The 27,945-nt window shown below is 43.2% G+C and overlaps 1 protein-coding gene across 2 annotated transcripts in view; it reads right to left on the bottom strand.

The window, feature by feature from the left end:
• LANCL2 (LanC like glutathione S-transferase 2) overlaps positions 1-27,458 on the bottom strand; it is a 55,020-nt gene extending 27,562 nt beyond the window's left edge. The window contains exons 1-3 of one of the 2 annotated variants that reach the window (XM_054019810.1): positions 26,910-26,995; positions 21,376-21,440; positions 1,159-1,276 (exon numbers count right to left, since the gene is read on the bottom strand). In XM_054019810.1, coding sequence (XP_053875785.1) covers positions 1,159-1,276; positions 21,376-21,420 — 163 coding nt within the window. In that variant the 5' untranslated portion in view covers positions 21,421-21,440; positions 26,910-26,995. Of the gene's footprint in view, positions 1-1,158; positions 1,277-21,375; positions 21,441-26,909 lie in introns of both variants that reach the window. The other variant, XM_054019808.1, reaches the window with a different exon arrangement.
• Positions 27,459-27,945: the final 487 nt, after the last annotated feature.

Raw genomic sequence — 27,945 nt, 5'->3', positions numbered from 1 at the left:
TGTGGGCAAATTCTCGCTCAAAATTTACCACTGGAGAGATTTTCCCAATCCATTCATGTACCAACATGACAAGAAGGTAACAGTATGAATCCTCACAGGAAAAACTGCAAACATGCTGTACTAAAGGACTGATCTGGGCAGGGTACGAAGAGTGATCCCACTGTAGAAAGAGCATAGCACTTATGGGTATGTCTACACAGCATTTTGGCATGAGCCTCCCAACTGGGATCGATGGACTTGCGCAAGTCTTGCTAGCCCAAGTGCGCTAAAACTAGCTGCGCAGACAACTCTTTGAAGTTGCAGCTCAGGCTGGAGCTGGGGCTCTGAAGCCTGGGGCGGGGTGTGAATTCAGAGCCTGAGCTCCAGCTCGAGCCGCAACTTCAAAGTTGTCTACGCGGCAATTTTTAGAGCAATAGCGCGAGCCCTGCTCCCACTCACTCCAAAACACCATGCACACATACCCAAAGAGGCCAAGACGGAGAAGTCTTCTGGCAACTAGAAGAGCTATATCCTGGTTAATTAGAACAATCAACCCTGATGACTGCATTCTTTGCCACGAGGATCAGGCTGGCTAATTCACATTTGGTCCTTGCACTTGCATAGCACTTTTCATTTTCAAAGCAACTTCACAACATTCACTTATCAATCCCTGCGACACTCATGCAGTGATTTGCTCAGCTCCACACAGAGAAGTGTGGAAGTCAGAGCAAGAATTCCAGAGTCCTGGGTGCAAGAACATGCCGCTCTCACCCTCCTGGTTTTAGAGTCGTTTTGCCATCAACCGATACACAATTCAACTTAGTGGACCCAGGTGAAAATATTCTGTGTCAGTAAAACATTTTTAAAACAAAAAAACGCTAACTTATCTTCGAACATACACTCGGTTTGCACAGTCAGACTCTTCAAGTACAGAAACCAATTTTCTCTCTTAGGGCCAGATCCAATGTCCATTAAATTCAATGGGCATCCTTCCACTAACATTGACAGACAAGGGACCTAGACCCTCCTAGAATATGGCTTGCACAGACTTACCAGAAGGTTATGATGCAATTGTCATTTCTGTCAGAACACAAAACCCTCACACCAGAGTGGAAACCATCAGGGGCCCCAAGAAGTCAGTTAACTGAAAGTGTTCTGTTCAGATCCCAGGCTGCTCACCTGTCCAGCCAGTATATGCAGAGCAGTCATGTGGATCCGCTGTCTTTAGCCCCTCTTCCATTTGCTGCAGCAGGTCTCTGATTTTACTCTGGATCCGTCTTGTGAACTGAGAACTGATCTGAAACCAGGACAGAGAAATTTAAAGAGAGGGGAGTGAAAAAGATTCAAACTGACTTTGAAAAACCAAGCCCGAATTTTTCTAATGCTTTAGCCAGTTAGACTGTACACAGCACATAAGCAGTGGGTAGCTGGTCCTTAGTGTCCTCATGCAGTTTATAGGCCTTAGCCTAAGACGAAAAACATGTTTATCTAGTCACGCTTCCATATGAATATTAAAATAACATTCTTTTAGCAGCCCTTCATGTAAACCTAAAGAATTATATGGATGCCGTGGTATTAATAGTATTTGTTTTTAATAATACCCCATGAACTTACATACTGCCTTTCATCTAAGGCCAGGTCTATACACTTAGATCAGTATAACTACATCGCTCTGGGGTGTGAAAAAGCCACACCCTTGAGCAACACAGTTATACCAACCTAACCCCTGGTATAGACAGTGCTATGTCGACTGGAGGGCTTCTCCCATCAATATAGGGACTGCCTCCCGCAGAGGTGGATTAACTATGCCAAAAGGAGAAGCTCTGCCGTTGACGAAGTAGCATCTTCACTGAAGAGGTGCGGCTGTGCCGCTACAGTGTTTTAAATGTAGACCCGTCCTGAGGATCTTAAAGCACTAAACAAACCTAACACTACTTCTGTGAGGTACGTAAAAAGCATATTCAATTTAAAAGTGGGTAAATAAAAGCAAACAGAGGTTAAAAGAATTGCCCCGCAGCACCCAAGAAGCTAGTACTCTACTCCAGGTCTATGCCCATCACCAGTTAGTGTAGCAGAGTGAACTCAAACATGAACAGAACCCAGAAGCCCTGATTACCAGGTCCCTGGTCTAATCGTTAGGTAATACTGCCTTCATGGATTGAACTAGTGTGCCAGACATGGCTGACTGGGAAAAATAAAGGTGTATAATGGAAAAGAGGAGAGTGGAGCTGACAGTTAAATGATCTATTTTAAATGAAATGCTCAAATAGCTCAGAAACTGTCTCCATTCCCATTCCTGTTAATAAAACAAAACAACAACAACAACAAAACAAAAAAACACCCTCCTCTCCTGATCTAAAATCCTGTTTATTCCATAAAAGATAAGTCTGTAGGAGATGCAATTCATGTCTCTCTTCACTCCTACCCTCACAAAATTTGATTTTCTCTCTCTCATATGTATGGGGGTGTTGTTCAAGGCAATTTCAATAAAATATGAAAAGGCTGAAACAAACTAATAAAAGGAAAGAAGTTATGTGAAAGCAGCCATGACAACTCAGCTTACACTAGCATGGCTAAGTGCAAGATCAATAGATAGGATTTTCAGTTTCTGGAGTTTATTTTTAGGCAGACTGCCAATCATTAAATGTAATACAACTGCTCGGGGGAGTACAGCTGCTCATGTGTTCGCAAAGCATGTAGAGTGGTAGTTTTCCTGTAAGGGGTATAGTCTTCTGTAGAAATCACTGTATAGTATGTTCATTACAACTGCGTTATAACATTTCAGGCACTTAGTCCATGTATTGGTTTTATTTTTGATTAGGGACGCTACATACAGATGTGATGCAGTATAGCCTGGGATCCTGCATTGTCACCACGATTTACTCTGTCACTAATGGTATACGAGAAGATACACTATGGAGTACTACCACAGTTCATGGAATAATCAATTATCTATAATGTACTGTCCTATTGACTTCCATGGAGACTACTTTTGTAAGTGAAGTTATTCATAGTTTCCGCATTCAAAAGGGGAACACTAAGCATCCTATAAACATGTACTTTTATAATACAATTCTTTTGGCGATTTCCCCCCCCCCCCCCATCGAAACATTAACCCCCTCCCACAAATGTTACAAATAGTACATAGGTGTGGATCTTTAAATAATGTAAAGTACAATTATCCATTTTGGAGGGGGGGAAAAAGAAATTGGTAATCCTTCCAATCTTTGATTATGGACAATTTATTTCACTGACAAGTTTTTATTATGTTCTTACCAGACAATCTAGTAGATCAGTACTTGACTGCAATGGTTCAGACAGTATGTCACTCAAAAAAATTTGAGAAGGGGCTTTCATTTTAACTTCCCTAGAAAGAACAAAATATCTAGCATAGTATGGTAGATTAGTTTCTTCACTCCAGACTATCCTAGCAAATTAGGAGAGAGCTCTAAGAAGATGAGAACTAGTACAGCTTTCAGAGTTGCTAAAACCAGTAGACAGACAAGTTAGTAGCCTCCAGTATCCAGAAGAGATATATAACTAATTCAGCTAGTTGTTAGCTCAGCTGCTTGGTTATTAAAATGTTTAACCTTTTTAACAATTCTCGGTCTACCTATTGTATAGTTTTTTTCATTGGCAACTGAAATAAAACAGATGGTTGAAGGCTGTTAATATTAACATGTCCACCTGACGCCATTTGCAATTCTCCATTGCAACAGGAGATTAGTTCATTAAGACAACAGGTTTTTGCTGGACTATAATACATGAAAAATGAGGACTGGGGGATGGCTTCAGTAAAATTAGTAAAAAGAGGCCTGTGTGCAATTATGAAGTTAAGTACTCCAAATATACTACCCTTAGTATCGCTGTTCACACTGCATTTGTATGTTCAGTTGATTTCAAGCATCCATTTTACTGATACAGAACAGGTGACCTATGTATGACAGTTTATAGTTTACACATTTTCTTTTCTAGAGGACCCCAGTAAAGTATTAGACATTCAGATGTACACCTCTAGGATGAGGGTTCAAATCCACCAGCCCAACCTGGTAGTCACCCAAAGCTATTCACAACTGACAGCTGATCAATGATCTAGGTTTGGTGGTCACAGCCATTTCCAATTAAACAACGGTAGTGCAGCCCCAACACAAAGGGTGGGCAAGGATTAAAGCCAACATTTTCACAATGATATATGGAGACTAAACTGTTCTCTCTCCCCTCGAGGTGGTCACTCCAAGGACCAAGGCATACTGGGGGAAGAGCAAGGAAAGGTGGTACTGATGCAATCAGCTATACCTCTTCTGTGGAATAAACAGAGTGGAATGGAGGACTTCGGTCTCCAAGGCTATTAATCTACTGAATGTTAAATGGACATTAGATAAATAAAAATAAGAGAATTTAAATGGTCTTTAAATTACTGAGAACATTCCAGAGACAAGGTGGGTGAGGTAATATCTTTTATTGGTCCAACTTCAGTTGATGAAAAAGCTTTCAAGTTTTCAAGCTACACAGAGCTCCTTGTCTCTCTAATATCCTGGAACAAAATAACTTCAACAAAAATGAGAATATTCCAGTCATATTACCAAATCATGCTGTCTTGCACGGCAGGTCCCTCCAATGGAGGTCAAGATGTTTAGAGGAGGGACTAGGAAGTCCGGACACCTGGGTTCTGTTCTGGACCCTCTCACCTGGGTAAATAATTCAACCTCTTTATGCCGGAGTTTTCCCTGCTCTAAAATGAGGATAATACCTACCACACACCTTGATAAAATGCTTTGAGAAGCGAAGATGAAAGGCACTACGGGCTTTACTCTGATTTCACTTAAACTGGGTTTACACCAGTGTAACACTATTGACCCCATGGAGCTACTCCAGATTTACACCAGCCTAAGTGAGAACAGAATGAGTTGCTAGTACTATTCAAAGCCCTGCCCAAATACTTATTACATTTTCCTTTTTTTTTTTTTTGTGGGGGGGGGGGGGAGGGGAGGAAGTGGGAAGGATTGCTCTGAAGGTTTAACAACTGAGCAGGTACATGATTTGTTTAATAATATTTTACCTTAAGTTTTAGGAACACATTTGTTTAAGAATTCCATTCCTTCGATCCAAATCATTTAATTTTGATGCATGTCACTGAATTTAAAACTGGGCTGCTTTTCTGCAGAACATTTTAAATTTGTTTAGAAACAATCCTGCTTAAAAATCTATTCTCTGTTTTACTCACCTGTCTTTAAAGACCCACCCAACGTGAAGAAACACTCAGAAGCTCCACTCCTGCAAGCTGATCCATGCGGTCTAGCCCTGTGGCCGCATTAAGCCCATTCACTTCTGCACTGATCTGGTTAATGAAAGATACTGGGATGGGCAAGTATGGGGAAAGATGGATTTTATATACATTTAATTTATAAAATGTGAAAAAACAGATTCTCATGGCAGCTTTACAGCTGAGAATAACGTATACTATTTGTATATAGCATGAACAACATATTCATTTTCATGACTATTACTCCAGCTCGTGTTCATCCTTTCATGCTGGCTTCCTACCATGCCTATTTCTGGAAATGGAATGCACAGGGAGCGGAGGGGGGGAGGGGGGGGGAGAGGGGAATCTGACTTCCAATAGCAAGGTATTAACTTTATTCCCGGTTTCCACTAGAGTGTGCTGCACAAGGGGATGACAAATTCTTAGAGCAGAAATGGCTCTCTTCAGAAATACAGTTTCTGTATTACTCCTCCTCTGCTGCTGGTGAAATAAACCTGTGCTATCTTCCTAACTGCTACTCTGTTCTCTATATATAGAGCAAACAATTCAAATCCACCATGACCAGTGATTTTTTCTTTCAATTATGTAGGAACTGAAAAAGCTCTTTTCAACCTGAAACAATAGAAGGCCAGGAAACATAAATACGTAATTTTGCAGATTAAATGCTGCATAATGGGATTCATAAGCCTCATCAGTTTTCCATTGCTGATGGTAATGTGTGTGTGTGTGTGTGTGTGTGTGTGTGTGTGTGTGTGTGTGTGTGTGTGTGTGTGTGTGTATGTATAAAAATAATGTATAGTGTGCATACACACAGGACCTAATCCAAACTCTCTGAAGTCAATGAGAGTCTCTGGTTCATAGACTGTACACAGAATTCAATTTAATTGAATTTTGGTATATATGATAACCATAGCTTGTATGTCTTTTCATGCCTACATGTTCCACACCTACTTTTGTTAGCCTGAAGACTTCAAAGTAAATCTAAGGTCAAGTTCAGCACCAAATCTTATTTAAAAAGTTAAGGTACGGTCCTATTTTTTTTTTTTTTTTAAAGTGAATGGGAGGTTACCAGTCACTACAATTATTTGTTCAGTTTCTTATATTTGTAGAGCTGGAGTCTAAAAATTTCACACAGCTTGGAAAAAAGAAAGTCTCCCTCTTGCTTAAAAAAAAAAAGAAAAAAGAAAAAAGATAGCTTGATGTTATTTCATGGAATTCAAACTAAACAGCAGGAAACTCTTTAAAGGACAGGTAGGACTGGCTCCCTCCTGTACTTTATGTACAATATTACTGGCAACTCATTAGTTTACTCCTCTGTACAGGACCAAATCCTGCATATTAAATTTCAGGGTTTTTTTAATGTTATAAAAAACCCCCAAACCATTGTAAATAATCAGGTATAACAATGCAAGAGTAAGAGATCTAATCCAGCACTGTGTCACTTCTATGACCAGCTATGGTATCTGAGGTTGCAGTAATATAGATCAATACTTGCTGAATTACCCTCATATTGCAATCATAGCGGATTTTGCATTTGTGATTTTTATGTCAAGCCAGCCGCCTGACTGGATCACGCAATAGTCAACTTCTCCTTTCCCTGAAACATCTTAGGTCATAAAATTCAACCACTGGAAAGTTTTATGGTTTGAAGGAATGCTGTCAATTTAAAATCCAGTAAATTTAAAAGAGCAAGTTAAACAGACAGTGTGGCACCTGAAGCTATCTTAGGTGCTCATTTGGCCCCATCACAATAGCATTTGAACACCTCAATTTTTAGTATATTTATCTTAACAATGCCCCTTTGTGGAAGTGAAGTACTATTTATATTTTACAGATATCAAATGGAGACAGAGAGGGACTAGGGGCAAGATTATTAAAAGGTATTTAGCTGCACTGGTGCTTTTGAAAAATCCATTAGGCACCTATCTGCATTTTTAGGCACCTAATTCCCACTGAGAAATCAAGTGCCTAGGTGCTTCTGAAAACCCCACTAGGTATCTATCTGTATCTTTAGGCACCTCAATATCTTTGTTAACCTGGCCCTGAATGGACTTCCCCAAGGTTACACAGGCAGTCCGTGACAGAGCAGGGAAGAATTGCCAGGTAGTTCTCTAACCACTGGACCATCCTACCTTTGGATCATCAGCCCCTCAAGCTCTCTGCAAACTTTTGTGGTTTTACAATCACATTTCATCTCTTATGTTTTTCCCTCCCCTGATGTGTGACAGAAGTAAAACCTCACAAACCAAAGGAGAAACTTACTGACAATATAGGGGAAAACAATGAAACTGACTGACTATACACAAGGTCCTGTCAAGTGAACAAACAGAAAAATTTATTTCCTTCTCATCTCACTCAGCCATTTTACATAAAAAGATTTCAGTCATAAGTATGATTTTTAAGTTGATAACTTCTTTTAAACACACAAACGTTATATGTCTAGCTCCAGGCTATCCTGCAAAAGATCACTTTGGAAAACTGAACTTCCAATAAGCACCTGATCAGAGACAAATGGCAAACAAGTGTAGAAAAATAAAGAGAGGGGATGGGAGGGGAGCAATGCTAGTAAGGAAGAAAAGAGAACATACACGCTCTGGGTGAAATTCTAGCCTCACTCATGTCAATGGGAGTTTTGCCACCGACTTCTATGGGGTCAGAATTTCACACTTTATGCTCAGGGCTCCATGGTTATCTGAACAAGTGAGATCCCAATTCCTCTTCAGCCCCATACAGCCTTCTTGGACTCTCCTCTTCTCACCTCCATAGAGCTCCTGCAGGAGCAGAAGTAGGGTCCCAAAGGGTTCTGGAGGACTTAAGGAGGGGGGGAGCACTGCTCCCTGCAATACCAACACAGCAATCAGCAGAGAAGGGAATATCTTTGCCCCAGTGGGCCCTCGTCTCACCTGGATGTATTAGTTTCATTTTTGAAATGTCAGCCAAGTTCAGTCTCAATAGGCTATGGTGCAACAGTCATGTTATAAATCACTCATTCACAGCAGTCCTATGCTCATGGCCTCCCCCAGCATCCCTGTTGCACTGTATTCATGCACAGTTAGATAACTAATATGCTGTCCCTTTAAGATAGGCACCGGAAGTGACCCTGAGAAACAGGCTGTCTGTGTGCGCACTAAGCTATGTTGCTGATAGAGCGTGTACTGGGAAAACCACCTCTACAAAAAGTCTGCTTAGTTTACCCTGTCGGTGCGGATCTCCATTCCTGTGTGCAGTCTAAAAGAAGACAATACACAGGCTTGGCAGCCTTCGATTTTTTTTTTTTAAATATAATTTTGACGGAGAATATCAATTCTGATTTTTAAATATTTTCTCCAATTTTTAATCACTTTACATGTTTACAGTTGCAGGAAGCTTTGGGCATTTAGGGCAATAATTATTTAATGACATGGAGATTCAAAAAATTAAAGCTTTATAACTAACTGTCAACACATGTTAAAAATATATAAAGTAAATATCCTTAGCAAACTGCAGTTCTCAAACAGCATTTTTCCTATTTTGCCTAACTATAAATTTTGATTATTAATGGTGCAATTTTTTTTAAAATCAGTTTGCATGTCTACAGTGAAATTGATGTTTACCAAAAAAAAAAAAAAAAAAAAAAAATTCTAATCTTTCCAGGTCTAACAATACACTTGAGGAGCAGAGTGAGGGCTTGTCTACACAATTTGAGCACCTTGAAATGTTTGTGTTTGAATAAACCCTTGGACTCTGCCTCTGGCTTGGAGAAGAGGTGAGCTGTGAGAGTGAGGCACTGTCTATGCTAGGAAAGGGAGTTATGTTTACCTAACATGTGCTAATTAGCAGAACACCACTTAGCAACGTTGATCACAATCATAGTTGCCAAGAGGTTTTTAACTGGAGGAAAAGCCTCAGAAGCAGACCTACTTTGCCAAGACAATCAATTTTGCCTGTTTTGGGTTAAAATTCTCTTAAGCCTTGGATGCAGGGGTAATGAAATGTTATCCTTATTATATGATTAAAGGGCAGAACTGTAGTTAATATACCCTAATCCATGGCATATTATATGTGAATGTAACCTTCATTCGCTAAGCATGGGACAGTGAGCAAAATTCAAGTGATGGACAGATGGTAGGGTGGGAGGGTAGGTGTTTCTATCTGGGTCATCCTGTTTAAAAGGTCCTAACTGCCATTTGACCCTCCCTCTCCAGTGTTTTCAGACAGAGCTAATTAAAACTCAATTGAGAGTCCTTGTTTCTTTGCAGCAATCACTAAGAGCTGAAAACACTAAGTGGTGGATCATCAGAGCGTGGAATTGCAGCTAAATGCAGTGCGATAAGAGATGCAACAGCAGCAAAGTCACTCTCCTACCTAGCAAATCCTAGAACCGTGATTACTTAGCTGAGCTAAGGCCTTGGCTACACTCGGGACTTCCCAGCGCTGCCGCGCTCTCTCGCAGCGCTGTATGTACTCCACCTCTCTGAGGGGAATAGCTTGCAGCACTGCGAGTGAGCGTGCAGCGCTGCAGGCTCTGATTACACTGCACTTTACAGCGCTGTACTCGCTGCGCTCGGGGGGGGGGGCATTTTCACACCCCTGAGCGCAGCAAGTTGCAGCACTGTACAGTGCCAGTGTAGCCAAGGCCTAAGTGGTCATGGTGCTGTAGGATCAGACTAGGACACAGCAGAGCAGTGGTGATGGTGGCGGCATCATTTGTCCCTCACCCAGTGAGTGGAGGTGAAGCCACATGAACGAACCTCTGGACACTCAGGCTTGACTGACCTCAGACAAGAAATTGTGAGTGGGGTGTGAAGGAGGGAAAAGGGGAGTTAAACGGACCTTGGACTTTCATACTGCAAGTTTCATAAGCCAGTAAGTGAACACTTCAATCTCCCTGGTCATTCTATTACAGATTTAAAAGTCACTATCATTGAATAAAAAAAACTTCAGAAACAGACTTCAAAGAGAAACAGCAGAACTAAAATTCATTTGCAAATTTAACACCATTAATCTGGGCTTGAATAGGGCTGGCTCATTACAGAAGCAGCTTTTCCTCTCCTGGAATTGACACCTCCTCATCTATTACTGGGAGTGGACTACATCCACCCTGATTGAATTGGCCCTGTCAACACTGGTTCTCCACTCATGGGTCAGTATATAATGCCTGCACCTGTAACTTTCACTCTATGCATCCGAAGAAGTGAGGTTTTTACCCACAAAAGCTTATGCCCAAATAAATCTGCTAGTCTTTAAGGTGCCACCAGACACCTTGTGGTTCAAGTTAGGAAACTGCAGCAAAGAAACTGCTCAAGATATTGTGGGGTGTTTTACTTATTGTTTGCATACTTCTGAGTCACTGTTGTGATCTTTTTCCCAAATCAAGCCGAGTTCCCTCTCCCCTCAAAAGCCTTCTTTTGTTATGCACAAACTCAATGCTTGTGAATGGGGGCATATTGCCTTACAGGAGGTGCCCCATGCTGTATTCAGTTTGCCCAGGTTCCTGGGTGGGGCTGGAGCCATTCTGTTTTGTAATGCTAAAAATAACCCCCAGACACTGACCCTGGCCTTTGTTGCTGCCAACATCACCTGGCAGAAGGGTTATACTAGCTAGCACATTTGGTAAACGCACCTCGTTTTTCTCCTCTAGACAGGGCCATACATGCCACATCGCTGCCTTGGAAGGCAGGGAGCTCCTTCTTCTGAGCACAAGTAGCCTCAGCACCTGCAGAATCCAGCTAGGTGATGGGTCTCTGATGAGGTACAGAGGTACCAGGACTCAGAATTTAGCAAAAGACTTTTTCTCTGTTTTTTATTAAACTTACTATTCATTTTTGCATCTTTGACTACAGCTGCTTTTCTGAAAAAAAAAGACAGACATTTGGCATTGTCACCATACAGCAAATGAAGTTTAAGAGAGATCTAACTATCCTGCTGCAGCTCACTCCAATCCCTATGGAAACAAATGCCAGTTCTGCAAAAGCAGGTCCTTTCTGAACGTTCTGAAACACTGACTGCAGAACTCCGTATCCTGTTTTCATTGATCTAACATTCATTTTCATGCAAGCAGCATAGTTAGAACTCACATAAACATCAACGGCTGTAAGAAAAAACAACTCCACATGCTATTTTTAGAACAAGTCCTTACACTCAAATCATCTTACCTTGTGTGAGGGGGGAGGGAGTTAAAAATAAAACCAAGGTCTCACAAAAGGAGGGGTAGATGCTTGGTAGCAACTTCAATTTAAAGGTAATTTTTCTTCTTATTTAAAAGTTGTAGGCCAGGATTTTCAGAAGTGTCTAGTTGCTTTGGGTGTCTAACTCAAGATGCCTTAAAAGCACCTGATTTTCAGAGAGTGGGTGCTCAGCAATTTCTGTAAATCAGGCCTCTAAAGTGCCTCAAGTTGGGAACCAAGAAGCCACTATTCACTTAAATTCTCAAGATTTTCAGAACTGTATTTAACACCAACAACGTCTAAAGGAAGTGCTAGAGTATGAAGAATAAAACGAAAGTACTTGGGTATCCAAAACGGCCACTTGCCCCATAGTATATTTTCGTTGGCATGTATTATTACAATAAAAACTAGATTTTCCAAATACAGTAACTCCTCACTTAAAGTCGTCCCAGTTAACGTTGATTAGGGAACATACTCGTTTAAAGTCGTGTAATGCGCCCTTTTAACGTTGTTTGGCAGCCGCCTGCTTTGTCTACTGCTTGCAGGAAGAGCAGCCTGTTGCAGCTAGCTGGTGGGGGCTTGGAACCAGGGTGGACCGGCAGCCCCCCTATCAGCTCCCTGCTCCCCTAAGTTCCCTGTGCAGCAGCCGCCCAGCAGGCTATCAATTGCAGCTGTCCCTCCCCCCACTGCCAGGTGCTACTCCTGCCCTCTGCCTTGGAGCTGCTCCCCGTGACTCCTGCTTGCTGTCCGGGGGTTGGGGGGGAGGGGGTAGAGGAAGAGGGAGGCTAATGTCAGGGTGTCCCCCCCCACTCCTACTCACCCCAGCTTCCATAGAGCAGGGCTCAGGATGGAGGGAGCTTGCAGCAGCTGTGGTCTCAGCAAGCTGATCTAATTAACAAGGCAGTGTACTTATGGGAATGCACATCTCTCTCTCCATTCCTGCTGCCTTGCAGAGTGAGAGAGTTAACCCTTGAGGGCTCAGCCAATTGCTAGTTCATCATTTAGCAGTAAGGGAAATATCCCACCTTCTGACTCCTCCACCTCAACCAAGCTTCACAATCATCATCACTGTGTACCAGTATTAAATTGTTTGTTTAAAACTTGTGAGTGTGAGAGATATATAGAGATATATCAGTCTTTTGTCTGGTTAAAAAAATTTCCCTGGAACCTAGCCCCCTCATTTACATTCTTATGGAGAAATTGGATTCGCTTAACATTGTTTCGCTTAAAGTCGCATTTTTCAGGAACATAACTACAATGTTAAGTGAGGAGTTACTGTACATTTACTCAAGCTTATAGATAATGGAGGGAATTATAAATTTAATGAATAGATGCTGGGTGACATAACCCCAAGTTTTTGAAAACAGAGATTGAGAAAACTGGAGGTTACACTCTATTTTGAAACACTGTGAACATATACACAAGGTATGCATAGAGCCAAAAAGTTCTCTTACAGCCCAAAATACGTTGCATCTTAGAAGTCCATTTAATTTTCACCACCAATAATTCACATAACTGGTTGGTTAAACAAATTCAGTCAGAACAAGATTTTTCTGACTATCAGCTCTGTAAGTTTAAACTGGGATCTGATGAAGAGCAGGTAGAAATCAAGCCATGCTCTGTCTTTAACAATTACTACCAGTAAACATTCTGATATCAAAACTTAGGGTTTCATTCAGGACAGGTACAAGGGCTTGTCTTTAAGCACATGTGTAAGTCCCAAAAAGGGGACTTAACCCATGTGCTTAAGTATGTTCCTGAATAGTGAAAGACTGCAATACATGCATATGTTTTTCTGAATTGGAAGCCTTAACTTGTTATTATGGACAGGGAAGAAAAGAACACAACTATTGTTTTTCTAAGCCTGAGTGGGCTTTCTAGTCACATTTTTTTGTTTTTAGTTAACATTATCTGGAAGAGCCACAGGGAGCAAATACATGTCCTGCATTGTTTGACTATATTAAGCAGCATTGGGCTTGAATGTAGTATCATAGAACTGTTTAACCAGGCCAGCCCAGGAAATGGCCTTTTGTCCTGATTAAGCAATATTATTACAATCCCATCACACTATTGGACCATCCCATACAGAATTAGGAAGACGCACACATGTACACTAGAGGCCTGATCCTGCCTCCAGTGAAGTCCGTGGTAAGATTCCATTTAGCTTCAATGGGAGGAGAATTGAGCCCTAGGAAAAGAAAGAGCCTGCTGCCCTAAAAGAAAGAGTTGTGAGATCCCCAACATGGTAGCTCAGCAAGTATAGCTGACACTGAAGGAGTAAACAGCCAGGCAATGATGGAGATGCACTTCACAGACTTTTTGCATGTATGACAGTCAAGGAAGGATTGAAAAACCATTTAAAGGAACAAATAGAACTAGCAGGATACAGAGAGACAGCCAAGGAACTAAACGCCCCTAAAAAAAAAAAAAAAAAAAAAAAATCACATGAAGATGTCCCCATTAAAAAGCAATCTTTGCAGTTAAGTATCATTAAAGTCCTACTTAAAAGTCAGCCTAATTAAGTACAGTGTCTAGTATATGGGTTGTCAGGACACATGCAACATTTTATTACGATATTTTTAAATCTAATGACAAAGATCAGCTAAACCAACTCTTAGGTATAGAGTGGTTTTTAAAAAGCAGCTACCGCAAATGCTCACTAGTCATAACTTTTGTTCAGCACTGTCACAATATTATTTAAACTTCATCATGGAATCATGAGGGGACTGAGTCATGGTGATGACTCGAAGTTAAAAACAGGGTACTCTTTTTTTATTGCAGGATGGAGCTGAGAACAAGAATGGATACTACCCAGCACTGGAAATCCGTCCTTAGGGTAGATCTACACTTCAGGTGGCATGCAGAGTACAGACAGTGCATGCCCAGCTAGCATGGGTATAAACAGCAGTGCAGAGAGCGAGGCACATCTTAGACAAGTAGAATAGACACCCTACACACCTGACTCTTAATGTATGAACCCTAAATGGCTCTCCACACCCCTAAGCAGTGCCTCCCCAGTCTACACTCCTATTTTTTGCAGTGTAGCATCCCACTACCTCCCCAATGCGGCAGCTTTTCCGCATTGCAGTGAAAGGCTTTGATGGGGGAACTGCCAGAGCCTTTCCCTGTCACAGAGAAAGGCTCAGTCAGAAGGGAGGTAGCAGGGAAAAGGTTCCAGAAGTGGGGAAAGACTCAGGCAGTGGGGAGCTGCTGCCTCTCTTTGCCAGAGTCTTTCACTGCGGCATGTAGCTACGTTTACCCTACACACTGCTGCAAAGGTAGGCAAGGTCTTAATGTGCTTCAGAGACCTTATCACTAACATACAGGCAAAAATGTTAATAGGTGAATCTAAGAATAGATACATTTATAGCTTAAAAAAAAAAATATGTAGAAACTTCAAGTTTAATTTCGAAACTGTCTCTTTAGCAACAAAAGTAAGTGAAATGAATGAAAAGTAAATGAATGGAATATTGCATGTTGAGCCCGGTGTAAGCCTGAAAGCTTTTCTCTCTTTCTCTCTCTCACCAAAAGAAGTTGGTCCAATAAAAGGTATTACCTCACCCACCTTGTCTCTGAAATATTACAGGCAGATTATTCCTGGGGGAATTCTGCGCAAAAAAAATTAAGAATTCTAAGCACAGTATTTTAAGATTCTGCATATTTTATTTGTCAGAACACCACAATATAATCATGCTCCTGCTGACAGCCCTGGTAGCCAGAGGGCTCCTGCTGACAGTGGGAGCCCCAGCTACCCAGGGCTGACAGCGGGCAGGAGTGCTGGGAGGAAGTTACAAATTCTGCAGGGAACGTTGATTCTGCGCATATTCTGCATTGCACAGTGGCACAGAATTCCAGGAGTAGCAGCAGATGCATTTTGCTATGAATTAGAGAAGACTTTTTGTATGGACTCTATAGCCCTTTGATTCATTTTCCCTGTGCCCCTTGTAACTTTCAACAGGTTTCCACTTCCAATATTTTTGGATCCTTTGATAGCTGAAATAATATCTAAAATCCTTTGACTGTTAAATCAATCCACCTGCATAGTCAGCAAATAGGAAATCTTGATTTAAATAATCAGTTTTAATCTAGTTTTGCATATGTACCTTTTAGTTAAAGAATGGTTACCAATAAATAAGACTCAACCTTTCAAGCATGTTGGTTTGAATCAAATATAGCTATTACACACTAAATTTGGTACTTTTATTTGCTAACCAGGAGGCTATACACTATATCTATCTCTATTTGTTCAAGCAATTACATTGCTTAATCTGCATTCAAATTCTTAGTTTGTACATTTTTATTAGAAAACTGTGAATGATGTATTTCTTACTTACTAGAAGATTAATTTTAATTTTTGTTTGGGCCAGGCTCGGTTTGGATGGAAATTCAAATTAACTTAAACATGCACAAAGCCCAGCATTTTTTTTTTTTTATTAAATAAAACTACTATAAAAACACATGTGCTGGATACACAAGAAAAACAGTTTATCAAAACAAGTTTTGCATTTAAAACTAACAGATCTGTAATTAATAATAATAATTATTTTGTCTCTAATAATTATATGGCAGTGATTTGACGACCTGTTAGTTAAAAACTAACTGGTTTACTAAACAAAGTATGCATGAGCTACAATTAGGGTATGTCTACACTGCGCACGTTACAGCGCGGCAATGCTGTGATGTGGGCAGTGTAGTTGCACTTCATCGCCGGGAGAGCTCTCCTGGCGATAAAAAAATAACCACCCCAAACGAGGGGTGGTAGCTTTATCACCAGAAGCACGGCTCCCAGTGATAAAGCGCTGTCTATACTGGCACTTTTCAGTTTGTTTACATTTACGGGAGTCACCTGAAAGTGAGAACAGGGGTTCGTTCGCATGGCACTTTTGTAGCCAGTGTTGCAAGGTATTTACATGCCAGATATGCTAAACATTCATATGCCCTTTCATGCTTTGGTCACCATTCCAGAGGACATGCTTCCATGCTGATGACGCTCATTAAAAAAATAATGTGTTAATTCAGTTTGTGACTGAACTCCTTGGGGGAGAATTGTATGTATCCTGTTCTGTTTTACCTGCATTCTGCCATACATTTCATGTTAGAGCAGTCTCGGATGATGACCCAGCACATGTTCGTTTTAAGAACACTTTCACAGCAGATTTGACAAAATGCAAAGAAGGTACCAATATGAGATTTCTAAGGATAAGTGCAGCACTTGACCCAAGGTTTAAGAATCTGAAATGCCTTCCAAAATCCGAGAGCGATGAGGTGTGGAGCATGCTTTCAGAAGTCTTAAAAGAGCAACACTCCCATGCGGAAACTACCGAACCCGAACCACCAAAAAAGAAAATCAGCCTTGTGCTGGTGGCATCTGACTCAATGATGAAAATGAACATGCGTCGGTCCGCTCTGCTTTAGATCGTTATGGAGCAGAACCCATCATCAGCATGGAAGCATGTCCTCTGGAATGGTGATTGAAGCATGAAGCGACATATGAATCTTTAGTGCACCTGGCACGTAAATATCTTGCAATGCTGGCTACAACAGTGCCATGCGAATGCCTGGTCTCACTTTCAGGTGACATTGTAAACAAGACGTGGGCAGCACTATCTCCCGCAAATTGTAACCAAACTTGTTTGTCTGAGCGATTGGCTGAAGTAGGACTGAGTGGACTTGTAGGTTCTAAAGTTTTAAATTGTTTTATTTTTGAATGCAGTTTTTTTTTTGTACATAATTCTACATTTGTAAGTTCAACTTTCATTATAAAGAGACTGCAATACAGTACTTGTATTAGGTGAACTGAAATAGACTTTTTTTTTGTTTTTTTTTTTACAGTGCAAATATTTGTAATCAAAAATAATTATAAAGTGAGCACTGTACACTGTTTTCTGTGTTGTAATTGAACTCAATATATTTGAAAATGTAGAAAACATCTAAACAAATTTTAAGAAATGGTATTCTATTAGCTTAACAGTGTGATTAATTTTTTTTAATCGTTTGACAGTCTCTCTCTCTATATATATACATACATATACACACACACACACATATACACCCCTTAACTCCCCACCCCCACAATCCATACAAGTATAGATTAAGTTTATCACTTTTCTAAAACTTTTACATATACAGTTTAAATCCAAATCACTTCCAATGTAAAAAGAACACTTCAGCTATGTGAAGCATCCGAAGAAGTGAGGTTTTTACTCACGAAAGCTTATGCCCAAATAAATCTGTTAGTCTTTAAGGTGCCACCAGACTCTTTGTTGTTTCTATAAATCTATGACATTTGAAAGGGTTAGCTGTTTAAGTGATTAAGTTAACCAGATAATTTGAAATAGCTTTGTTTTCACATCCCAAATTCAGAGTTCCACTGTGTAGATTTATAAACCAAAGTTTGTATACAGCAGTTAGCCCTAACTGTCTCATATTTAACATGACCATTTGAAGAGCTGGCCCTTCTCCAAAGTGGATGAGTTTTATGTGGCTAACTTGACAACTTATGAAATCAAATGGATTGCTTGATAATACAGTGACTTCTGTGGCAACTGAAGTACCCCGTATATTTGCAGCTGTCATTATGTGAGTCACATAGTTCTTAACTCACCATTCCACTTGTGTTATAGCAGATGGGGATCATGCAAAACATCGAGGTTTTCTTCATACATTTTGATTTTTACAAGCCTTAGACTGTAATCCTGCAAGTCACTCTATATAAGCAGACCCCTGAACCTGTGTAAAGACCCACTGTGTTCAAAGTGGGGTCTGTCTGCGTTACAGGATAGAAGCCTATATCTACCTCCACCCTCAAAAGTAATGACATGGGGTCCTAGATATAATGCTGAGGCCATATGATATTCCAGGAGGGCCCAATAAAGTCAGAGATAATTTTAGGATTTGGGGATGGAGGGAGGAAATCACACACACACACACACACACACACACACACACACACACGGAAAAGTATGCTCACACAATTTTCTGACAAAACCAATTTACTAATAAAAAACAGAAACAGTCAGAGTAGTGGGGGGGGAAAAGCAGCGTAACTCCATTGACTTTAAAGCAGCTTAAATCCATTTAATGGGACTACAGAATCTGACTCAGTCTTTTTCCAAAGGAGGAAAATAAGAGATTTTCTACTTTTAATTCTTCAAAAATAGAACACCTGCTTTGTAGTGATGGGGGGGGGGGGAAATCGATCCATGCATTGTGTTTTCAATCAGATCAGCCTGAGGCCCTTTATTGATTACAAGCGTGCAGGGGGTGACAGCCCGGCTGCCGCCACAACTTTGGTCTTTATTTAAAACAATTTAAATCTTGTAAAGCATTAAGTCACCTTAAGGATTAAATGCTAAATAATAAAATTAAACACTAGTTTCTTTTGTCTGGCAAAAGTATTTTTCGGTTTTACAACCTTAAAACACCAATTCATCTTAAATTTATAAAACAAATATTGTACACACCAGGAGTGGGTTGTTGTTTTTTTTAAAAAGCAAATTCAACGAACTTGTTCATAGTTAAATGATTACACTTAAATAAACTCTTGCCTGGTTTATTTACAGACATTTCTCCTTCAGAATGGCTGCAAAAAAACCAAGAATCTTCCTTTCATAACACTTCTTTTAACATTTGTACAAAGTTTTACTGCTTAATTCCTTCCAGTAACTACAGAGTTAAGGTCTCACTTTCTTTCTTATACAAATCCGTGGGAGACCAAGGTGCATGCACAGACACCAAGGTCTCCTGACCCGAAGTGGCAATGCCCGGGAATTGGCGCAAGGGGAATATTTCCTCAGCACAGGGAGATGCTGTCTGAGGGGTGAACATAAGGGGCTTTTGTTGCATAATATTTCTTGCTGGCTTAGTTGAATTTAAATTCTTTGCCAATTCCCTTTTTATTTCTTTTAATTGTGTGGTAAGTTTCTCCTGGGAGTCCTTGAGACTCCTCATTTGAGATTCACGGGGCCATTTTTCTGCTTCTTCATACCAACTAAAATATACATCGAACTGGCTTTGTGGGGATTCCATTCTTTAAAAAGCTTACAATTTACATATATACAAACATACTATACTCAGGTGTGCCCTTTTGGCGGGACGGTGATTCCTTTGGTCTCACCGGCCCCCATTTTAACAAATCACTTTCACTCGGGTCTTTTACATAGGGAAGGCTTATTGTAGGGCATCCACGACTATCTACACCCCCCTTCTTGGTGGGGCATGTGGACCCGTCAGTGGCTCATGCACTGCTCTTAGGCGGGGAGGGGAATCAAAGGAAAGAGGTTGAGGAAATCAGACCGCCCAAGGGTGGGAAGGATAGGGTCACACTGTGACAGTGTACCCCATAAGGCTTTATGGGGAGGGGGTGCTTATAAATGTATGTATGACATAACTGGAATATGTTTTGTGCTGCCTGTGCCATGTAACATATCTCCGTAAGGGTTATGGTCTACTATATCTATTCATCCTATTTGTACACATATATCATTTTCTACTCGAGGTTAAGAATATGGGCTGTATGCTTGCCTGATTTCTAAGTAAGCTTTGTGAGGCATTTGGTCAGCTTCTTTAGGAAGGAATTTGCCAGGTTAAGTACCTGATCAGGAGACACTTAGGGAACAATGCATCTTGGAATGCTCCAATCCACATGAGAAGTCTTCCTGGAGACATGCAAGATGCCATGTGGACAATGGCGTCGGCCTGCAAAGACTGAGTCATGCAGGGGCATGTGACTTGCCCAGGTGACTCCAAAACTCCATCTTGGAGCTGGGCTTTGCATAGGAGGGAGGAGGGGGGTCTCCACCCACAAGAGAGAGTCTACTTAAGCCTGTGGGAGACCCCTCCAGGTTGTCTTCAGCTGGCTAAAGAAGGAGCCTCTCCACCCCCCCCAGGATACTTGAAGGAGACTGAAACAAAAGACAGTAACTACAGGGGGTGTGAGTGATTGCTGGACCCAGGCTAAAAGGAGCTTAGCCTGTAAAAGGGAGCACTCTGGAACTGGTGAGGAAATTATCTGTATTCAGTTTGATTAGGCATAGATCTGCGCATTTTATTTTATTTTGCTTGGTGACTTACTTTGTTCTGTCTGTTACTACTTTGAACCACTTAAATCCTACTGTCTGTATTTAATAAAATCACTTTTTATTTAGTAATTTACTCAGAGTATGTATTAATACCTGGGGGAGCAAACAACTGTGCATATCTCTCTATCAGTGTTATAGAGGGCGAACAATTTATGAGTTTGCCCTGCATAAGCTTTATACAGGGTAAAACGGATTTATCTGGGTTTAGACCCCACTGGGAGTTGGGCATCTGAGTGCTAAAGACAAGCACTCTACTGTGAGCTGTTTTCAGGTAAACTTGCAGCTTTGGGACAGGAGATTCAGACCCTGGATCTGTGTCTGGAGCCAGACGGGAGTGTCTGGCTCAGCAAGACAGGGTGCTGGAGTCCTGAGCTGGCAGGGAAAGCAGAAGCAGGGGTAGTCTTTGCACATCGGGTGGCAGCTCCCAAGGGGGTTTCTGTGATCCAACCCGTCACAGTGGAATCAAAGGAAAGAGGTTGAGGAAATCAGACCGCCCAAGGGTGGGAAGGATAGGGTCACACAAACCTAGACCCAGGCAGTCCCCTCGGCAGTTAAGCCAGCAGAGCAAGGCTACTTCGGCCAGGGCCCTTCTGTTTCGGCCCTTCTAGGTGGGGGTCACAGGGCTTGCTTTAGAGACATCTCCGGTCACAAGCCAACAAGCTTCGCAGAGAGCTCTGGGCGTCTTCCCGTGACTCTTTCTTTCATTCAAACATTCACACTGGCACACAAATCAGTACAGAGGCCTATTTAGCCACACATAGGGCTCTTCCCGGGGAACAGAACAGAAGGGCGTCAGGCTTGTCTGGCAGCAAAAAGTCCGGATAGAACGTGCAACTCACCCAATCCCAGAGCCTACGGGCAGTCCTCCACCAGAAAACCAAAATAGAGATTTCAAAAGGTCTCTTACCTTTTCAGTGGGCCCGGGGTCTGGTGGGGAACAGCTCGTGGTCATCTGGTGTTCGGGATCGCTGTCTATCCGAGTCATGGCACCAATTGATGTGGAAAAAAATAAAATAAAATCGATCCACGCTTTGTGTTTTCAATCAGATCAGCCTGAGGCCCTTTATGGATTACAAGCGTGCAGGGGGTGACAGCTATTGGAGCAGCCCCCCTGAGTCCAGGAACACAAGCTTTTTAAAGCTTAAAACCACAGACAAATTACACGTTAACTTCCGTATTAATTACCTTATTTGGAATACATTGCAAAATTAATACAGGTCAAAAGCAAAAAGAACAATCACCCTTCTTGTTTTTCACAGTCTGGTCTGTTTGCGGTTTGACTTTTCTAACAGTGCTATTGCGGTTATATATTTCCTAAGCTTGGGCTATTACAAATTATTCTGTTTGGGGATTTTTTTCCACTCTGATTCCTTCTGCCCCTTGGACACAGAAACAAGCAGGATCTTAGTTCAAGGGCTGTAAGCAAGCTTGACCAAACTCAGGGCCTTGACTAAAGTTTAAGGTCTGCTAAATTTTCCCCGCACAGTAGTAAGTAATAAGGTACACAGGTGACCCAAAATACTTACAAATAAAGCTGCACAGTTAGCTACCAACTGCCTCACTTATCAACAGTGAATGCCATGTGGGACAGGGTGAAAGTACACAGGCATTGCACTTTAGCATGCTCCATTATAGTGAGACTAGCAAAATGAAACAAATTCCTAGTGCAAATCTAGAGCTAGGAATTCCTGAAGCATGAATCTGCAGTGGGAGAATTTCACTGAGTTAAGGATTCATAAAATTCTCAAATGAATCAGAATTTGAAATGTTCTGCGATACAGTTAATATTTTCTTCCCACGTGCATTTTATAAATGTAGTTATTTAAAAACAAAACAGAAGCAAAAAACTTCATTCATCACATTTTCCAAGTTCTGTTCTCACTTTTGTGATGCTCTCAGCCTGTCCAACTGAATAAGCAGTTATGAATGCACATTTTCTCTAAAACCTGGTCAGAATGTGTAGAATCTAAAGTAGGGTTGGTGTGAAAAGATGGATCTCCTACCCTGCACATGATCCACTTAGGGAAAACTTTCCAAGTGTTTCTGTGTTAACACAATAAAAGATATTTAGATAAACCAATTCCCCCTCCCCACATTGAATATATTTAGTATGTGGTCCTACTTGCAAAATTCATAAAATAAATTAGAATTTATAACCCAGGTTTTATGAAGATTTTTGATCTATACCTGTATTTACAAAAGTCTCTGGGGACATCCAGTTTTAATTCTAATCTCAATAACATTACATCCCCAAGACACCATTTTCCTTCTCTTTTCAAATAAGAAATTATGCCTTTGAATATACACAAACAAATCCCACTCCCAATAGAGACTCAGAGACGAATCAGAATTTGGCCATTAACATTAAGGCACTGATCCTGCAAATCACTCTGTGCACCCAGCTCTACAGTGGTCCTCCATGTGGATGCAGGGATATGGGAGCAGTTTGCAGAATTGGGACCTAATTGATTTTGGTGCTAGTGATTAAAAAAAAAAAAAAAAAGATGACAGACTGAAGAATGGAGAGTTCTATTTATCTACAAATACTGCATGTGCAGCCACAGTGCAAACTTCTTCTCAGTAGGTCTTCAATCTGTCTTAACCCTGACCTGAAGGGACTATTACTAGAGATGAGAGAATACTCCAATCTGTGAGCCCATTCTCATTGCTGACAAGATGCCCAACACAGATGCCAATTAGCAGTTAATTGTTTTGGCAGGTGTTGTGATGCCAAAGGTTTTTTTTTTTTTTTTTTTGCTTATAGAAGGGGAATCCTAGCCATAAGAGTACTACCACTATCCTTTATTTAAAATAAAGCTACATTGAAGTGTCAAGATGATTATTTGATATCACAGAAATTCAAAGTAAGTCACCATGTTATCCTTTATTCACCCAAGCAGGTTTTGCATAGTTCTCAGAATGGCAAGCAGTTACTCTTACATCCTACATGAGCTGTTATCAATGTTAAAATTCAGTAATTCGCAGTAAGGGCAGAGGTAGAGCCATCCAGTGGTATTGAGAAGAATGTATTCAGTGGTTAGAGTGGGAGCCTCGGACTCAGAAGCCTGGGACTCCCTCAAAAGCTCAATTCTTTGCCCACTACAGACTTCCTGTGTGATCCTGGACAGTCATTCAGCTTTTCAGTTTCTTCTGTAAAAATGAGAATAGTACTTCCCTATCTCACCGGGGTGCTGGAGGGATTTAGACATAGTAGACTGTGAGGTGCTCAGATACGAATGTGATGGTGGCCATATCAGTACCTAGAGAGAGATCGTCTCCTGATTAAACAGTTTGGCAAGCGTGTATCATTTGATGTAATCACAAGGCAAGAGACTCATAGAATCAATTAAAAATTACAAAAAAGAAATTGTCCTTCATGTGTACATAGTACACAAGTAGCCATAGATTAAAAAGAGAAAGGAATGGCTCAGCAATATCTAAAGAGTAAGTGTGAACTCCATCAAAGACAGAGAAATCCATCTTTTCTAAAAATAGCATAGACTGAGGGCTTGGCTACACTGTCGATGTGCGGCAAGCCAGGGACACTGCCACAGCTCAGTGAAAGTCCCACTGCACCATAGCAATGCTCATAGAGGACATTACTGCACGGCAAGCTAGTGAGCTGTAGTCACACCGTGGCTTGCCGCATAGCAAGTCACCGTGTAAGCAAGCCGAGAATACTGTGGTGAAAACTGGGCATTTGGAAGGGAAGTGACCCAACAGAGGCGCGCTCTCTCTCTCTCCTCCATTCTCTGTATAACTTTATCAATGAAAGTTTGATCATTTCTGAACTGTAACATATACAGTAAAAGCTGTTTTATCTGGCATGTTGGGGGAATGGGGGGGTGTTGGTAAGTGAAAAATGCCAGTTAACCAAGAGGAAGAGACTTTGGGTGCAGGAGGGGGTGTGGAGCACAGGCTCTGGGATGGAGTTTGGGTGTGGGAGGGGGCTCAGTGCAGAGGGTTGGGGTATGGGAGGGAGTGTGGGGTGCCAGGTCTGGGGGGCGCTCAACTTGGGCAGCTCCCCACAAGCGGTGACCTATTCCAGCTGCTCCTAGGTGGAGACACGGCAGGCATCTCTGCACACTGCCTCCACCCACAAGCGCTGCCCCCGCAGCTCCCATTGGCTGCGTTTCCCAACCAATGGGAGCTGTGGAGCTAACACTTAGGGTGGGGGCAGCGCACAGAACTGCCTGCTGTGCCTCCACGTAGGAGAAGCCAGGTCAGGTTGCCACTTGCGGGGAGCTGCCCAAGTTGAGCACCCTCTGGATCTGGCACCCCACACTCCCTTCTGTGCCCCAACCTGCTACCCTATGCCCCCTCCCACACCTAAACTCCCTCCCAGAGCCTGCGCTCCGCACCCCCTCCTGCACCCCAACCCCCTAATGGCCCCGCATCAACCTGACTGTAAACCAGAATTTCAATGAAGATCAGAAATGCTGATTTATAAAGCTTTCCGGATGATGAAGTGCCAGATAAAACAGCCTCTACTGACACGGCTTCTACTCTGAAACCTGTACATACATTGAGAGTTGTAGATAAGGCTAGTGTTTCCAGTCTTACTCCGAGGCCTTGCCTTCACTGCAAATAAAAGCATGTTCCTATCTTGAGTTAAGAGCACACCTTTTTTTCTTCAGTGAAGACAAGAACTGAGTATTCTTATTTTTGTGGGTTCAAACTAGAATCCAAGGCCTTGTCTACAGTAGCGGTGGCGTGTAGGGTACATGAACCTACATGCCAGTGAAAAGCAGGCTGCATCCACACTGTGGTGTGTAGCTACACTCGGCAGTGAAAGGCTCTGGCATGGTGGAGGAAATGGGGAAAGGCTCTGGCAGTGCCTTTTCCTGTGGTGTAGAAAAGAACTGGCAGCTCCCTGTGGCAGGGAAAGCATCCAGCAGTGGGAGAGGCAGCAGGACACTACACTGCTGAAAATAGCAGTGTAGATGGGGCAGACACTGCTTGACTGTGTAGAGCGCAGCATAGGATATATCCTAAGGCCTTGGCTACACTGGCAATTCACAGCGCTGCACTTGCTGCGCTCAGGGGTGTGAAAAAACACCCCCCCTGAGCGCAGCGAGTGCAGCGCTGTAAAGCGCCAGTGTAATCAGCGCCTGCAGCGCTGCAAGCTATTTCCCTTGGAGAGGTGGAGTACTTGCAACGCTGCGAGAGAGCTCTCACAGCACTGGCGGCGCGACTACACTCGGCAGCGCTGTGAATCCGCGAGTGTAGCCAAGGCCTAAGGCTCTGATGTACCTTTACTCACCTAAGCAGTGCTTCACTGTCTACACTGCTATGTATATCTATGCTAGATGGGGCGCAGTGCATGCACACTACATGCCACTATAAGCATAGACATAGCCTGAGGGGGTCTGTGAGGGCAGGCAAAGTGCTGTAAAAGGCATGGTCAGAAACAAGCAGGTCATTCATCCAGTTTGAAACTTGAAAGTCTTCCTTCTGGGTGGGTTGTGCCCCGGCCAGTACTGAGACAAAAGCGAATGTGGTTTTATCCAGCATTGACAGGGAGAGGGTACCATTTTGAAAAATGCACCGCTCCATCACCCCCAGTCTGAACTGCACACAAAGTCACATCAGTGGGGGAGGGAGGGAGGGAGCAGAGCGAAGTGCTCTTAAAAATGGCATGCTCTGTGCAGCGTGATCTTGCATGCACATACGTGCGGGGTCACGCCAGCGGGATGAGTTCACACCATTACTGGAAGTATTGGAATGTCCAGTATTCTGGGGATGTGTGAATGGCCACCCTAGTAGGAAATGGGGTGTCCCAGGCTAATGCAGGTAAGGTGGGGGTATAAAGGCCAGGGAGAAGACCTGTGGGTTTGTAGGGATGGCCTATGGGAGGGGGGAAGGTTCGAGCACTACTATAAAATACAGATAAATGACAGTGTGCAGGGAGCAGAAGGGTCCAATGTGCTGCGTGGGGGCTCAGAGGAGTCGGTGCCATGTGAGTGGGGCAGAGCGGGTGGGAGGCATAATGGGGTGGCTGTGGGGAGTGCAGGGTACAGAGTGGCGCATGAGTGGCATGCAATGGAGCAAAAGCGAAGGGAGCACCTAGTGCTGTGGGAGGAGGCCCTGGCAAGGCGGATGAGAGCCCAGCGCTACGGCTGGTGGGCGTGGCGTGTAGGGGGAAATGTTTGAGCCACGCTAACCTTTGTCAATAACCACCCAGTTGCACCGCATGTGGCCACGCGCCTTCCCTCGCTCCAGGCGCTGCCCCCTCCGACCCACGCTCAGCCCGGCCACCAGGGGCAACAAGCAGCACCAGCAGAGCACCCCCCTCGCCGGGCCGGGCCCCCTAAAGCGGGGGAAGGAGGCTGAACGTTCCAGAGCCCGGCGGGGTTCTAGAACGCCGGACGGCAGCCCGGAGCGTTCTCGAACGCTGGGAGGCGGCGGCCCCCTGGGCCCAGCGCGCGCTCGCTCGCTCACCTTCCCGTCCGGGCCGAAGGGGAGGGACTCAGGCTCTTCCCCGACTGGGGAGGGCGCCGGGTCCCGCTGGGTCTCCGCGGCCTCGCTTGGGCTCGAGGAGGCGGTGGCGGCGGCTCCGTGGAGCTGGTAGTCCGGGTAGGGGTTGCTGAACGCCCGCTCCTCCATCTCCGCCTCGCCCCCCAGCTGCAGCTTCAGTCGCTTGGACATGCTCTCTCCCATGGCAGCCTGCCCCCGGCCCGCCCCCTGCTGCACGGCGAGCCGCCGGGGACACGCGCCCGCCCCGAGAGCAGCAACGCGCTCCCTGCTGCAGCGCCAGCACTACGCCAAGGGCTGGGGCAAAACGCGCCTTGTCTTGATAATGCGGTGGGGGGCGGCTTGCCTAGCACTTAACACGGCTGCCGGCACAGCTGGAAGGTATCAGGGTAGCTGTGCCCCTGCCCCCACTTCTGAGAGGCAGAAAATACCAACTTTAAAAATGAGGAAGCAGGCTGCTGCCGCCTGCCATAGAACAGGGCTGGGAGAAGAAGCGCGCCACGCCCCGCTGAACATTAAGACATGATGGGCACAGTTTCCTCCCCTTTTTGCACGAAATGGCACGATCGCGAGGAAGCAGGGGCAGGCACAGTGAAAAAGCCGCCCGCCCGCCCATCAATCGTTGCCAGGACAGCTGGGCACCTCTTCTGAGAGAGAGCCACTTTAAATCCACTGAGCCTTGATCACACCTCTAAAAAACCCATCGGAGTTCTTCATCTTCTCCCCCTCAGCTCCCCAACCCCTCCGAAAAATAAATCAGGCTGTTGCTGCGAACAACACCCAAGGCTGCAAAACTCAGCTCCTTCCTGCTGCCTCTGTCTCTCTGCAGTAGGGAGAAATTCTCTCCAAAATTATTTTACATAATAACCAGAACCACCGAGGAGAAAGAAAAACCAAAGTAGAGGTAGTCAATGATCAATTCCTTCACCAGTGTCATCCGAACCCTCCAGCTTGCTGCAACCAGCAGGAGAGAATGAGAAAAACCGTACAGAACTAATCCCTG

This window comes from Malaclemys terrapin, chromosome 2 (genome assembly GCF_027887155.1).
Source record: "Malaclemys terrapin pileata isolate rMalTer1 chromosome 2, rMalTer1.hap1, whole genome shotgun sequence".
Taxonomy (NCBI): domain Eukaryota; kingdom Metazoa; phylum Chordata; order Testudines; family Emydidae; genus Malaclemys; species Malaclemys terrapin.
The sequence above is the reverse complement of the archived record's forward strand: the minus strand, read 5'-3'. Positions and strand labels throughout refer to the sequence as shown.